At 39.5% G+C, this 15,874-nt stretch overlaps 1 protein-coding gene across 1 annotated transcript; it reads left to right on the top strand.

Annotated features, from left to right (window-relative positions):
- The first annotated feature begins 3,564 nt into the window (after window positions 1-3,564).
- LOC139648159 (myosin heavy chain, fast skeletal muscle-like) lies at window positions 3,565-13,955 on the top strand. The gene is made up of 39 exons (XM_071524196.1): window positions 3,565-3,771; window positions 3,854-3,997; window positions 4,092-4,248; window positions 4,339-4,366; window positions 4,455-4,566; window positions 4,672-4,764; window positions 4,854-4,917; window positions 4,999-5,097; window positions 5,193-5,296; window positions 5,414-5,552; window positions 5,672-5,790; window positions 6,511-6,660; window positions 6,762-6,932; window positions 7,024-7,324; window positions 7,503-7,576; window positions 7,692-7,779; window positions 7,911-8,028; window positions 8,108-8,231; window positions 8,314-8,450; window positions 8,533-8,788; window positions 8,885-9,127; window positions 9,211-9,387; window positions 9,477-9,622; window positions 9,706-9,796; window positions 9,901-10,290; window positions 10,420-10,546; window positions 10,651-10,769; window positions 10,848-11,044; window positions 11,146-11,329; window positions 11,425-11,590; window positions 11,733-11,857; window positions 12,029-12,337; window positions 12,422-12,625; window positions 12,727-12,852; window positions 12,958-13,128; window positions 13,215-13,319; window positions 13,424-13,519; window positions 13,622-13,753; window positions 13,859-13,955. Exons 1-39 carry the CDS (start codon window positions 3,565-3,567, stop codon window positions 13,877-13,879), a joined length of 5,814 nt encoding a protein of 1,937 aa, XP_071380297.1. The 3' UTR covers window positions 13,880-13,955.
- The last annotated feature ends 1,919 nt before the right edge of the window (window positions 13,956-15,874 follow it).

Raw genomic sequence — 15,874 nt, 5'->3', positions numbered from 1 at the left:
AACCTGAAATCATGGAAATGGGGAAGGACAACAAATCGCTGAGAGATGTCAATTGGAAAAGTAACCCACCACGAATCAAACCACAGACTCCTCAAAAACATAAACAAGATAGTCTCTCTTCTCCAAACATTCTGCAATATTGCTTATCCTTTGACAAGCTTCAGGATCAATTCTCTCTCTCTGACAAACAATATTTTCAATATCTACAGCTTGAGAGCTCTGTCAATGCTTCATTTACTGTTATTATGGCACTTCCTCTCGTTGTTCTCTCCTGACTAGAAACTTGTGTTGTATTAAAATCTCATGTGTACGTCACTTTGGATAAAAGTGTCTGCCAAATGGGAAATTGTAATCAAAAATTTGACCCCACCATTCCCCCATTATACTAGCATATACCTGAAATACAAAAGCACAAACACAAAGTATCCAAAATTCACAGCAAACTACAGCTAGCAGACCATGACATCCACCTCCCCTCAGCCAAATGGTGCCGGGATCTGAAAATTAATGAACAATCTCTGAACTGGCCATCCATATGCAAAAACACTTTCACCTACACAACAAAATGCTCATTACAGATTATTCACTATAAGACTCTTCATATAACTCACTATACCCAAAGACATCTCCATCTAATGGGAAACATAGACTCTCACATATGCTTCCACTGTCTCACAGCACAGGCAGATGACTATATCATTCACTATGGCATTGCACACCTGTTCAGCAATTCTGGACTGGTGTCACTGTCCCCTCCACAATGTCTAGTGTCCTTGGCCATAGTATACCAACCCTTTGCCTCCTGGGCGACATGGACAGCCTTGACCTCCCACTCCATGGAACTAGGCTCTAAAAAAAAACTGGCTAAACAAATCCAACATCTCAGTGGCACCATCTTCTACTAAATTACATACATATGGAAAAATAACCATAAAAGACAAACCTACAGAACACTACAGTGCATGGAAACGTACACTCAACCACTTGAACATCAATGCTAACATCTGACCCTTTACAACCCACACCAACAACATAGATGTCCAGTGTCTTACGTCCTTTCCTTCATATATCTGTCCACTCCTGTATGTGTACGCCCAGTCTAATTAGACTCCAACCCCCGTATGTTGTCAGTATCTGCTCTCTGCTATCTCCACCCTAATATTGATGCCCTGCTCTCAATACCCTTCTCTTAGTAGTATGTGAGTCAGTTCGCTTCCCTACTTTTTTCACAATGTGATTACAACGTTAACATATTTGGTAACAGGAGGTGTAATTTGGCAATGTATTGAGAAGTGCTTTATAAGAAAAAATAAACCAATGTTGATCTCTTTGCAAGGACAGAGAGGGCCTGCCCACATTCTGATATAATGCACAGTGATGAGTGCTTAACCTTTCTCCAGTAACAAATTGAATGGCTGAATGATATTTAAGCAGGACAAGTGCCAAAGCCATGCTGATATACAATATCAGTATGACCTTGAGTGTGATATTGCTTTTATACAACAGTTCCATAGACAAAGCAATTTATTAAGTAATGGCAATGGTTATGATTTTTGTCTTCTATTTGTCTCTGCCAACAATAACAGTTCCCTCAGGATTCCACTACCAAGTGTTGCCGAGCAACACATAAACTGTTTATATTAGAACATAAAGTGGAGTGATACATGTAGTAAAACAGCACTCATGGAATGCCTCCTTTCCAATTAAATTACTCGACCATAACTAGCTGTTGTATAAACTGCATCAAGAGGCTTCAAGGGTTAGGGTGTTTCCATTTTCAATACATTGTCAGAAATTGGTAGCCTTTTGCATTTACCTTAATTGTGCTGGTTATTATATCCAAATGAAAGTTAAAACCGTCTTTTGATGTCAACTTTATATCAAAGGAAACTTTATATCTTACAAAGGAAAAGCTGCACTTGATAGCTGTGAATACCTTATTCAATAGGGGTCTATAATGAAACAAAATATGATCATCCTTATAATAAGATACCACTTATACAATTCTCTTTAAATTGGAAAAAAGATTACCAAACAAATGGGCCACTTCAAAATATAAATAAGGATACAAAATCATGGTGAGTTAGCGAAGAGAACATGGAAATCAGTTGAAACCATGCTACAGTATTGGTTTGCTTTCATAAATGTCACACTCACACATCAAATACTCCTGCATGACCTTATTACTAGGTCCATTATGCATGCTCTATTTTTGTTTATGGCATTTAACTTAAATTGTAACACAACAGACTTGAGTTTTGCTATTTTTTAAATTTAGTAAAGCTTTCCTTGTTAATGATGAGGTAAAATAACATTATTTTATTTAGAACAATGCTTATAGGTTGATAAAATTAAAATATGTAGTAATGGAAAAGTAATGTGAACAAATTATAAATACATGCAACACTACACCCACTGTAAAGTAGCTAGTCCTCTATCGAATCTCGGGCATGGACTCATAAAACTTTATAAGCACTATGCATGCCAAAAAAGGATTGCCTGTTATGGTTGCAATGTTGGAAGCACTAGCATTAAACCTTGACTTAATATATTTATAGATTTCATTTCTTCTTACTGTATATTCTATACTATACTGTATATACGCATTTGCAATACATATGACATTGAGTTAAGAGGTAATGTTGGTAAATCTTATGTATTGTAATCAGTGCAAAAATTGTCTGCTAACTGTTTAATGCTAATGTTGGATTTAAGCATGATAATTGATTGACATACGTTAGTGTTAAGTGTTCACTTATAATACATGAAAATATATAGGTAGAAAATGAATTCTCATCTTGTATTACATGAGACATTTAAATGTCACATTATTTTGGACTACAACATGGGTGCCAATGAAGAGTCAAAGGCAAATCAAAATGCATAAGAGCCTTTTGAAGACATGCCCATATTTAGATTCTGCTTGGCCTGCAGAGTAACCTCAATATAAGGAGGCTCATGATGGGACAGACACACTGCAGGGGACTTCAGAAACTAACTGGTGGTAAGTGAGACTGATGCTTCAGCTGTTGTTCATAACAAAGCAGTTGGATTAGAGATGTTTAGTGCTTGACTCAAGTGTTTGGTGTATAACCAGTTTAATGTTTATTCAGATAATGGCATGATAATGTGAGATGAGAAAACACATCAGCGTGATGAAAGAATATTGTAAATCAGTAAACTATGAGTTAAGGGTAAAAATCAGGTTGTGTGACTATAACAATCTAAATTTATCAAATTTATCAAATGTATATGACTAATAGTATACTAATCTGTATTTGATTATAATATACCAATCTGTAATCTCGATACTACCTGTATCATTTAAAACTCAAAGTATAGCTTATGAACATAACAAAACATTGTTCATTTAGGGGTGACAGCTGTGAAAAGTTCCTCTGTGATTGGGTCGTAGGAAAAGGTGAGAGTTATATTTTCTCTATTTAAACTACAGAATATAAAGAATTCTTCTTGCATGCAGTGCTCAGTCTCCAAAGCAAACAATCCACATCAGTTGAGAGGCAAATGTAATTTCTATTTGTCTATCTGCAGAAAGCCGCCACCATGAGTACGGATGCGGAGATGGCCGTTTATGGCAAGGCCGCCATTTACCTCCGTAAACCAGAGAAAGAGAGGATTGAGGCTCAAAGCAAACCCTTTGATGCCAAAAGTGCTGCCTATGTGGCCGATGTTAAGGAGCTGTACCTTAAATGTACAATCCTGAAGAAAGACGGTGGCAAAGTCACCGTGAAAGTCCTTGACACCCAGGAGGTAGGCTGAAGTTTCATGAAACTCACGACAGGGCAACTTGCAGTTGGAATTTCAACACTAACATTGTGTTTCAAAATTTCAGGAGAGGACAGTTAAGGAGGATGATGTCACCCCTATGAACCCTCCCAAGTATGACAAAATTGAGGACATGGCCATGATGACCCATCTTAATGAAGCCTCTGTGCTGTATAATCTCAAAGAGCGTTATGCAGCATGGATGATCTACGTAAGATATTCTGCCTATGGAGTAAAGTATAATATTGTGCATGGACTCATATATAACGTACTGTAAGTGATCACATCTCTCTCATCCCCTTCAGACCTACTCTGGGCTGTTCTGTGCCACTGTGAACCCCTACAAGTGGCTCCCAGTGTATGATGCTGAGGTTGTAAATGCTTACAGAGGCAAAAAGCGTATGGAGGCCCCACCCCACATCTTCTCTGTCTCTGACAATGCCTATCAGTTCATGCTTACTGGTATGTCCTTGTGAAAATGTATAAATTACAAGTAAACTGGGTTTATGTTATATAGATGAGAAATATATTTCTTATTTTTTCTTTTTACAGATAGGGAGAACCAGTCTGTCTTGATCACGTAAGTTTTATATCTATTGCACCTCTATAACACCAATATAATCCAATTAATTGAGTAAATTTGGCTGATTCTACATATCTATGCCCAGTGGAGAATCTGGTGCTGGAAAGACTGTGAACACCAAGCGTGTCATCCAGTACTTTGCAACAATCTCAGTGGGTGGAGACAAGAAGAAGGAGCAAACATCAGGAAAGATGCAGGTATATCATAATGAACGTTTTCCACGTTCTGAAACATTTCTGAGAAATAAAGAAAAAGTGGAAATTTACCACTGAAATCGATATTAATATAAAAACAACTTATAGGGGTCACTGGAGGATCAAATTATTGCAGCCAATCCCTTGCTGGAGGCCTATGGTAATGCCAAGACTGTGAGGAATGACAACTCCTCTCGCTTTGTAAGTATGGAAGGATTTCAAACTGTGAGAAATATCTTGCATTATATATTGCCTATGCAGATATGTTAAAAATATGGTATTCCAAACAGGGTAAATTCATCAGAATCCATTTTGGCACAACTGGTAAACTGGCTAGTGCTGATATTGAGACATGTAAGTATCAACTTCACATAGTAAATGAAATGACTGCCATTATCAGTGGTGTAGATTTTGAATCATAAACAATGCTTATAGATCTGCTGGAGAAGTCCAGAGTGACGTTCCAGCTTCCTGATGAGAGAGGCTACCACATCTTCTACCAGATGATGACCAACCACAAACCGGAGCTGATTGGTAAGCTAAATAACTTGTGATACCATGTTAAAACAACCCATATTGTTCACACAATCCATAACCACTAATCCCTTTAAACCTTTTTAAATCTCCAGAAATGACGCTCATCACCACCAACCCCTATGACTTCCCCATGTGCAGTCAGGGTCAGATCACTGTGGCCAGCATTGATGACAAAGAGGAGTTGGTTGCCACTGATGTGAGGGATCTGCGCTTTCATTTTCTTAATCTATTATGCATTCAATGTGCCATCACAATTACTCTATAAAATGTATTTTCTATACAAACTTCTACTCAATGCCTTTTTTGAATACAGACAGCTATTGATATTCTGGGCTTCACCAGTGATGAAAAGATGGGCATCTACAAGTTTACCGGTGCTGTGCTCCACCACGGTAGCATGAAGTTCAAGCAGAAGCAGCGTGAAGAGCAGGCAGAGCCAGACGGCACAGAGGGTGAGTATTAACTGGAGTTAAAAAACCTCTGGCATGAAATTAATACAATTAGTATTTTCTATAATGTCACATTTTACAATCAGTTATATATAGTAAATGTATTTTTGTGACATTTTCAGATGCTGACAAGGTTGCTTACCTGCTGGGTCTGAACTCAGCTGACATGCTGAAGGCTCTGTGCTACCCCAGAGTGAAGGTCGGAAATGAGTTTGTCACCAAAGGACAGACTGTACCTCAGGTGAGCAAGATTGTTCTGTTTGATTTTATACATATCTCATAATTAAGTCAAGAGCCAGTGCATGAATGTGTTTAAGCAGCAATTCCATGTAAATGACTGTGAATACCATGAAGAAGTGCTTTATTAGTACATCTAAAGCAGTTACAAAAGACAGGGGAGGAGTATGGAAGAATATTTTTGATCAGGAAATATACTTGACTCTAGTTTCAGGTACTGTCCTTACATATTTCCAATTCAGAATTTCCACTTTTTATGCTATTCTATTTTTGTAAAAACTGCAGTTATGAGTAGATACTTAAGCTAAAACAGTTCAGCATGAAAAGTGCTTCAAATCAAACAGATTTCAAGGAAAGCAGTCATGGCAAACATAATAAGATGTCTTATTTACATACTACTTCATTTTTGCACTACAATGCATTAAAAATAAATTATTTATTATTTCTTGATCAATATGACTTCTCTGAAATTATCAAAGTAAGATTTTAAATGGAAGGCATTAACCAGAATACCTTTCGATGATAGTATTTTCTATTTTTACATAATATTAGTGTACTGTGTAAAACTTGCATGATTCACTACATAGTGATTACTACAAAAATCAGCAGAGAGAAGTTTGCAAATTCCTCATGATTCCTCTCTATTTTATTAAATCTGTCAGAGGATCACCTTTATGATACTATGGATTCTAATGATATTGATTCAATTAAAACTTTTCTTCAGGTCATGAACTCAGTGGCCGCTCTGGCTAAGTCCATCTATGAGAGGATGTTCTTGTGGATGGTGATCCGTATCAACCAGATGCTGGACACCAAGCAGTCAAGGCAGTTCTTCATTGGTGTGCTGGACATTGCTGGTTTTGAAATCTTTGATGTAAGTATGCATTCATGGTAATAAAATGACAAGATAATTTTATTTTATATTTTTTTAATAGTCTTTGTATTATATTTGGTTATTCCTTTGTCCACTAACAGTTCAACAGCATGGAGCAGCTGTGCATCAACTTCACCAATGAGAAACTGCAACAGTTCTTCAACCACCACATGTTTGTCCTGGAGCAAGAGGAGTACAAGAAGGAGGGTATCATCTGGGAGTTCATTGACTTCGGCATGGACTTGGCTGCCTGCATTGAGCTTATTGAAAAGGTACACAATAACGTTGTGACTTCATGTTAGAATTCTTGATATGCTAGGACAGTGCCTTTTCATGATGTATCTCTCTGCACCTTTTATACAGCCCATGGGTATCTTCTCCATCCTTGAAGAGGAGTGCATGTTCCCCAAGGCTTCAGACACAACCTTCAAGAACAAACTGTATGACCAGCATCTTGGTAAAACCAAAGCATTTGAGAAGCCAAAGCCCGCCAAAGGCAAGGCTGAGGCCCACTTCTCCCTGGTGCACTATGCTGGAACTGTGGACTACAATATTGCTGGCTGGCTGGACAAGAACAAGGATCCCCTAAATGAGTCTGTTATACAGCTGTACCAGAAGTCCTCAGTTAAGCTGCTGCCTGTCCTGTATCCCCCTGTTGTTGAAGGTACACTATAACTTCATAACTGTGATTAGGATCATGGAAATGTTAAAATTTTAACTTGTCTTGGATGAAAACTGAAAAAAAGTCAGTTAAATGATCTCTGAAATGTTTCCAGTTTGATCATGACTAAATAACATTTAACCTATCAGCTAATGATATTAATAAATCAACAAATCAACAGAGTCTGGCGGTGGTGGCAAAAAGGGAGGCAAGAAGAAGGGTGGCTCCATGCAGACTGTGTCCTCACAGTTCAGGGTAAAGTTTAAGAACAACCTAAAGTGCCTGCTTGGAATTAAATTCAAATAAATAAACATTTGTTTTTATTTTATGCTTTTCATGAAGAATGTTTCGTTTTATCGTGTACCTACAGGAGAACTTGGGCAAGCTCATGACCAATTTGAGGAGCACTCATCCTCACTTTGTACGTTGCCTGATTCCCAATGAGTCAAAGACTCCAGGTACTGTACATTGACAGCTAACAAATGTTCTTAATATTGTATGTATAGGGTGCTTTAGTAATTTAACACAGCTTAGCGGTAGGGAGTCTTTACTTTGTCACAATAATTATGAAGTGATGACTTCTTCACAGGTTTGATGGAAAACTTCCTGGTTATCCACCAGCTGAGGTGTAATGGTGTGCTGGAGGGTATCAGAATCTGCAGAAAAGGTTTCCCCAGCAGAATCCTCTATGCTGACTTCAAGCAGAGGTATTACCCAATTTACCACAGAGTTTTCAGGACTTTGAAAAGAAGGTGCCAAATCTGATAATGAGTTCTTTTCCAATAGATACAAAGTACTGAATGCCAGCGTCATCCCTGAGGGACAATTCATTGACAACAAGAAGGCCTCTGAGAAGCTGCTTGGATCAATTGATGTGGATCACGAAGAGTATAAATTTGGACACACCAAGGTGAGCATTCAGTAAGAAAAAAACTCAACTCTGTTCCACGGCTGAAAGTATTTTGCCTCAAATATTTTTATATTCTTGTCAGGTGTTCTTCAAAGCTGGTCTGCTGGGTACCCTTGAGGAGATGCGAGATGAGAAGCTTGCTTCTCTGGTCACCATGACTCAGGCTCTCTGCCGTGGTTATGTCATGAGGAAGGAGTTTGTGAAGATGATGGAAAGAAGGCATGTGAAAATTTTAACCATATATTTAGGTTGAATGCAGTGCCAAAATAACTTTGTGCATAATAGTAATTTCCTTTCATAGGGAAGCCATCTACACTGTCCAGTACAACGTCCGCTCATTCATGAATGTTAAACACTGGCCATGGATGAAGGTGTACTACAAGATCAAGCCTCTTCTGAAGAGTGCGGAAACTGAGAAGGAGCTGGCGAACATGAAGGAAAACTATGAGAAGATGAAAACAGACCTGGCCACGGCCCTGGCTAAGAAGAAGGAACTGGAGGAGAAGATGGTGTCTCTTCTGCAGGAGAAGAATGATTTGCAGCTGCAAGTGGCATCTGTGAGTAAATGTTAACAGAAAGTTTTGGTGATTTCTCACCTTTTACAGAACAAATGTTGATATGCTTCCCCCTTTTTCGCTTTTGTTCTTAACTAGGAATCAGAGAATCTGTCAGATGCTGAGGAGAGATGTGAGGGACTTATCAAGAGTAAGATTCAGCTGGAGGCAAAACTCAAAGAGACAACTGAGAGACTGGAGGATGAGGAGGAAATCAATGCTGAGCTGACTGCCAAGAAGAGGAAACTGGAGGATGAATGCTCTGAACTCAAGAAGGACATTGATGACCTGGAGCTTACCTTAGCCAAAGTGGAGAAGGAGAAGCACGCCACTGAGAACAAGGTTAATGAATATTCATTTTAACTACTGTATCATCCAATTTTTGAATAATTACTTGATTATGACAATTTTTTTTACATATTCAGGTGAAGAACCTGACTGAAGAGATGGCCTCTCAAGATGAGAGCATTGCTAAGCTGACCAAGGAGAAGAAAGCTCTCCAAGAGGCACATCAGCAGACTCTTGATGACCTTCAGGCAGAGGAAGACAAAGTCAACACTCTGACTAAGGCCAAGACCAAGCTTGAGCAGCAAGTGGATGATGTGAGTTCATGAAGCTGGCATTTGCTATTCAGTGAGAATATAGACTTGCTGTTAATATTTTGGAATTACAAACATGTGTTATTTTGCAGCTTGAAGGTTCCCTGGAGCAAGAGAAGAAGCTTCGCATGGACCTTGAAAGAGCCAAGAGGAAGCTTGAGGGTGATCTGAAACTGGCCCAGGAATCCATCATGGATCTTGAGAATGACAAGCAGCAGTCTGAGGAGAAAATCAAGAAGTAATGTTCACATATTTGAAAATTGTATGCACAAAATATGTTATTGCAACTCATATCTTATCATTATGTAATTTACTCAACAGGAAGGACTTTGAGACAAGCCAGCTTCTTAGTAAGATTGAAGATGAACAATCTTTGGGTGCTCAGCTACAGAAGAAGATTAAAGAGCTCCAGGTGTGTAATGTTTAATTTAAAATCTATCTCAAACTTATCATTGACAATGTATCTATCGTATCAGTTTCATAAATTAATTTTAACAATATTTGTTACCTTTCAAGGCTCGTATTGAGGAACTGGAGGAAGAAATTGAAGCTGAGCGTGCTGCTCGCGCCAAGGTTGAGAAGCAGCGAGCTGACCTCTCCAGGGAACTTGAAGAGATCAGTGAGAGACTTGAGGAGGCTGGTGGAGCCACTGCTGCTCAGATTGAGATGAACAAGAAGCGTGAGGCAGAGTTCCAGAAGCTGCGTCGTGACCTTGAGGAGTCCACCCTACAGCATGAAGCCACCGCTGCTGCTCTCCGCAAGAAGCAGGCCGACAGTGTTGCAGAGCTTGGAGAACAGATCGACAACCTCCAGCGTGTCAAGCAGAAGCTTGAGAAGGAGAAGAGTGAATACAAGATGGAGATTGATGACTTGTCCAGCAACATGGAAGCTGTTGCAAAGGCCAAGGTATCATGTTATTTTAACGTTGTTTTATTTATATATATCCTGTGTATATATGTATATGTATATTCACACTTGAAAATACAACTTGTATTAGTGGAAGAATTACTGAACCTCTCTAATGTTGATGAACAGGGAAATCTCGAGAAGATGTGCCGCACCTTTGAGGACCAGCTTAGTGAACTTAAGGCTAAGAATGATGAGAATGTTCGCCAGATAAATGACATCAGCGCTCAGAGAGCAAGACTGCTGACAGAAAATGGCAAGTCTTACTTTCAAAGTGCAGTTTTGTGTTCATACAAAAATGTCAATGTACTTTTGAACTCCAATCCATAATTAAAAAAGAAAAACTAAATTTCCAACTAGGCGAGTTTGGTCGTCAAGTTGAGGAGAAAGAAGCCCTCGTCTCCCAGCTGACCAGAGGCAAGCAAGCCTTCACACAGCAGATTGAGGAGCTGAAGAGACAAATCGAGGAGGAAGTTAAGGTGAGGAACATTTTCAAAGATTTTTTAAGTATTGTATGTTCATTTGTTACATTTTTTTATTTTACTAATCTTTTGCAGGCCAAGAATGCCCTTGCCCATGGTGTGCAATCAGCCCGCCATGACTGTGATCTTCTGAGGGAGCAGTTTGAGGAAGAGCAGGAGGCGAAGGCTGAGCTGCAACGTGGAATGTCCAAGGCCAACAGTGAAGTGGCCCAGTGGAGGAGCAAGTATGAAACTGATGCTATCCAGCGCACTGAGGAGCTTGAGGAGTCAAAGTAAGTCAATGAAGATTTTGTTTTTCCTAACAGTCTCTACAAAATACTTTTTACAATAGTACACATGATTGATTACATTTGGCAAATGCTTGACAAAAAAGGAAAAAGCTTGCCCAGCGCCTTCAGGAGGCTGAGGAGCAGATTGAGGCTGTGAATTCCAAGTGTGCCTCTCTGGAGAAGACCAAACAGAGGCTCCAGGGTGAGGTAGAGGACCTCATGATTGATGTGGAGAGAGCCAATGCTTTGGCTGCTAACCTTGACAAGAAGCAGAGGAACTTTGATAAGGTATGTTGACACTGATTACCTTAACACGTCACAGCCACTGGAATTGGCCTCTAAAATTGGGTAACATTGCTCATTTCATTTAAATTGCTATGCAGGTTCTGGCAGAATGGAAGCAGAAATACGAGGAGGGTCAGGCAGAGCTTGAGGGAGCTCAGAAAGAGGCTCGTTCTCTCAGCACTGAACTGTTCAAGATGAAAAACTCTTACGAGGAAGCTCTGGATCAGCTGGAGACCCTGAAGCGCGAGAACAAGAACCTGCAACGTGAGTTAGCAATAGTAACATGAAATATGGACTATTATTGTTAATACACTATGTGTATCAGTTAGAATGAGATACATAGCCTTAATTCTTTGACTATATTAATTTCATACATAATATATTAAATTCATACAACCTTCTGCAGAGGAAATCTCAGACCTGACTGAACAGATTGGTGAGACTGGAAAAAGCATCCATGAGCTGGAGAAGTCCAAGAAGCAGGTGGAGACAGAGAAGGCAGAGATCCAGTCAGCTCTTGAGGAGGCTGAGGTGAAATTTCAACTGGAAAGCTTAGCATTAGAATTGCGAATGAGTATGTTTTCCTTTGTCCATGAAATTTACATATCTTATTGAACAATAGAGACATGCCCAATATAACATTCAGAAGGAAACAAGGGCTATTTATTTATTTTTTTATTTTTTTATATTTGTACATTTTAGGGAACTCTGGAACATGAGGAGTCCAAGATTCTACGTGTCCAGCTGGAGCTCAACCAGGTTAAAGGTGAAGTTGACAGAAAGCTGGCAGAGAAAGATGAGGAGATGGAGCAGATCAAGAGGAATAGCCAGAGGGTGATTGACTCCATGCAGAGCACTCTGGACTCTGAGGTCAGGAGCAGGAATGATGCCCTGAGAATCAAGAAGAAGATGGAGGGAGACCTGAATGAGATGGAGATTCAGCTCAGTCATGCTAACCGCCAGGCTGCTGAGGCCCAGAAGCAGCTGAGGAATGTCCAGGGACAACTGAAGGTACATCACATGACAACTGTGCAGGTCGTTCTACTGTATGTGTAGCAACATTCTGATCTTTTACTATTTCCACAATCTTAACAGGATGCCCAGCTGCACCTTGATGATGCTCTCAGAGCTCAGGAAGACCTCAAGGAGCAGGCTGCCATGGTGGATCGTAGGAATGGTCTCATGGTGGCTGAAATTGAAGAGCTGAGGGCTGCACTGGAACAGACAGAGAGAGGCCGCAAAGTGGCTGAGCAAGAGCTGGTGGATGCTAGTGAGCGTGTTGGATTGCTGCACTCTCAGGTAAACAAAATAATTTCTTCACTAATTCTATAATCAATGCATTTTTATATAATATGTTTACATCATTATAGTCATTGCTGATTAGTCCTTCTTCGTCTTAGAATACAAGCCTTCTGAACACAAAGAAGAAGCTGGAGACTGACCTGGTCCAGGTCCAGAGTGAAGTAGATGACACTGTTCAGGAAGCAAGGAATGCAGAGGAGAAGGCCAAGAAAGCCATCACTGATGTGGGTTTAAATCTTATATGTGGTATCTTTATGTTATCTCATACATCTGGAAGGACATGAATTTGATATGACACTCCTGATTACCATAAATGGTTCATTTTCTAGGCTGCTATGATGGCTGAAGAGCTGAAGAAAGAACAGGACACTAGTGCTCACCTGGAGAGGATGAAGAAGAACCTGGAGGTCACAGTCAAGGACCTGCAGCACCGCCTTGATGAAGCTGAGAACTTGGCCATGAAGGGTGGCAAGAAGCAGCTCCAGAAACTGGAGTCCAGGGTAAGATAAATGTTACACAGATTACAGCAAATGACAATTACAAAATAAGACGAACGAGTTTCATAGTGTATAATTTATTTCTGAAGGTACGTGAGCTGGAGTCAGAGGTTGAAGCTGAACAGAGACGTGGAGCAGATGCTGTTAAAGGTGTCCGTAAATATGAGAGGAGAGTGAAGGAACTCACATACCAGGTATACCAAGCTTACTTTTGAGATAGTGTTCCTATTGACTAAATTACCATATTAGACAATATGCTAAATATTAATGGTCATTCATGTTCGTGTTCTTACATTAGACTGAAGAGGACAAGAAGAATGTCACCCGCCTGCAGGATTTGGTAGACAAGCTGCAACTGAAGGTGAAGGCCTACAAGAGACAGGCTGAGGAAGCGGTAAGTTTAAATGATGTCAAATGCTTCAGCTATTTGCAAACCTTTTCTCAATTTTTATTCTACTTTTAGAAGTTGCAATAAGAATATATGATGGTTTCACAGGAGGAACAGGCCAACACTCACCTGTCAAAGTGCAGAAAGATTCAGCATGAGTTGGAGGAGGCTGAAGAGCGAGCTGATATTGCTGAATCCCAGGTCAACAAGCTGAGAGCTAAGAGCCGTGACTCTGGCAAGGTAAACACATGTCTTTCAATGGTGTATGTACAATGTTAATTCATTGAATATTAACTTTGAACTTTGGGTTTAGTCTAAAAATATGTTTGTTTGTTTTTTTTAAAGGGAAAAGAAGCAGCTGAATAAGTTCTTTCATTACAAGCATCACAAGAAGTCATAAAATATGACAACATTGTTGATTGCATACAATAAATGTTTCCACAAATATTTGTGTTGTATTTATTCATTGCGTCATTCCATTAATAAAGCAAGCAATCAATGTATTTGACTTAGGTAGAAGGTGCTATTCTATCTCAGGAGTGATAGTCAGTGACAAAGGGCCCCCAATTGTAGTTCAAACTCAGTCACACATCCACTATAACGGACATATATGTTTGAAGTTTTAAATTAGTACAGGATAGATTCTTTAAGTGTGACTTATAAAATGTGCTTTCGTTAACCCATTTACTTCACTAATACAATGTGAAAGTCTCCTTTTCTTCAGTGTTTAACCAATACTGTGTAAGTTGGAGGACTTCTTTTTCCTAGTTTACTGGATAACTTGGAACAAAATTTGCTTGCAACTTAGCCCACCACCACAATGCCCTAGGAAACAAAGAGTCTGAATTTTTTCAGAAGCTAGTTATCTTCCAAATCACACTACCTGAAATACCACACTTGTCAGATTTTTATTGTTGTGGCCACTACTTACGCTCTCTATAGTGAGGATGGTTTTCTGTTTTTAGCCCACTACCGTACCTAAGTACCTAAGTACCTAAGTACCTAAGTAAATTAAGAAAGTAAATTCTGGTGAAGGCACCAATTCAACTTTTGATTTCTCGATACAACAGGGTTTTAGTTGCCTTGCTTTTGTGATAAATGTTGACTGTTGTGTTTGCAGACAGTAAAAATGGGGATTAGAGAGTAACAATAATCATTTTTCCTTGCTCAAATGAGATAGTCACAGCAAATATAGAGTTTAACTTCAATATAGACTTTAAGTGCCCTCAGACAATAACAAACATGGTTGGCTAGTTACAACTGAATTACACTACCGGTATCAGATTTACTTGGGAAGGCTACAACTGCCACTGCCAGGAATAACACTACATGCCAGAATACACATTAAATGCCAAAGCCACACACACAGCACACACACACACACACACACACACACACACACACACACACACACACACACTGTGTAAGCAAGCTACTATTACTGTTCATCATACCCATAATGCTTTTGCCAATCACACAAAGAATCTGGATGTTTCAGGTTATTCCTGGTTACATTTGCAGATATAATACTGCCTCACATGATATGGAAGAACTATTCAGTTGAATAACACTGAATGTCAATCAAAACCTTTGCATGGAACCAGGGACTCTGATGGGCACTCAGGCTCTGAACAAAAACTCTGAACAAAAACTCAGACTCAGATTTCTTGCATTCTGGGAGATCAGTGGAAATTCCAGGAGTCTCCCAGCCAATCCTTGTAGGCTGGGAACTTTATATTCATGTGACCAGCTATGTCATGTTAATGGGTCTACAGAACACCCTACATGTGTACATGAAGTGTCTAGGCATGCCTACAACTTGATTTACCACTTGCAGATAAAAACAGAGGCAAATGGACCACCTCCTCATATCGGCAAGGATGCAATCATTTAACTAATGGCAAGATGTCTCACAATAATACAATTATACAGTGGCAAGTGTTACACCCTCCCCCACTGAATCCACTTGAACACTAAATGGAAGAAAAGATTAGTGTCAGAAATCAGAAAAGGCTGAACGCTGCCTGGAAGCAGGATGTAATGTAAACAAGCACAGCAAATAATATTGTTTCATATCTGCCTCTGAGGCTATATCTGACAAACCAGCTTGGAAACCAGCAGAGTAAGTACTATTATTTTATATCAGCTTCTGATGCTGACAAACTAACCGTGGAGGAGGGTGCAATGACAACTAGGGCAGTAATGTGATCTGGCAATGTGAACTCGCACAGCAAGTGGCATTGTTTCATATCAGCCTCTACTAATTAGATTACCCATTTGTGTAGTTTTGGATTGTGTGTGTGATAATGTCTGATGTGGAGGAAGAAATATATAATTTTCCTTTTGCGTATTGTAGTATTA

Source organism: Centroberyx affinis, unplaced genomic scaffold, assembly GCF_046629955.1.
Source record: "Centroberyx affinis isolate AG114_WGS23_722 - 3 ecotype Tasmania unplaced genomic scaffold, CSIRO-AGI_Caff_v1 ptg001165l_1, whole genome shotgun sequence".
Classification (NCBI taxonomy): Eukaryota; Metazoa; Chordata; class Actinopteri; order Beryciformes; family Berycidae; genus Centroberyx; species Centroberyx affinis.
The sequence above is the reverse complement of the archived record's forward strand: the minus strand, read 5'-3'. Positions and strand labels throughout refer to the sequence as shown.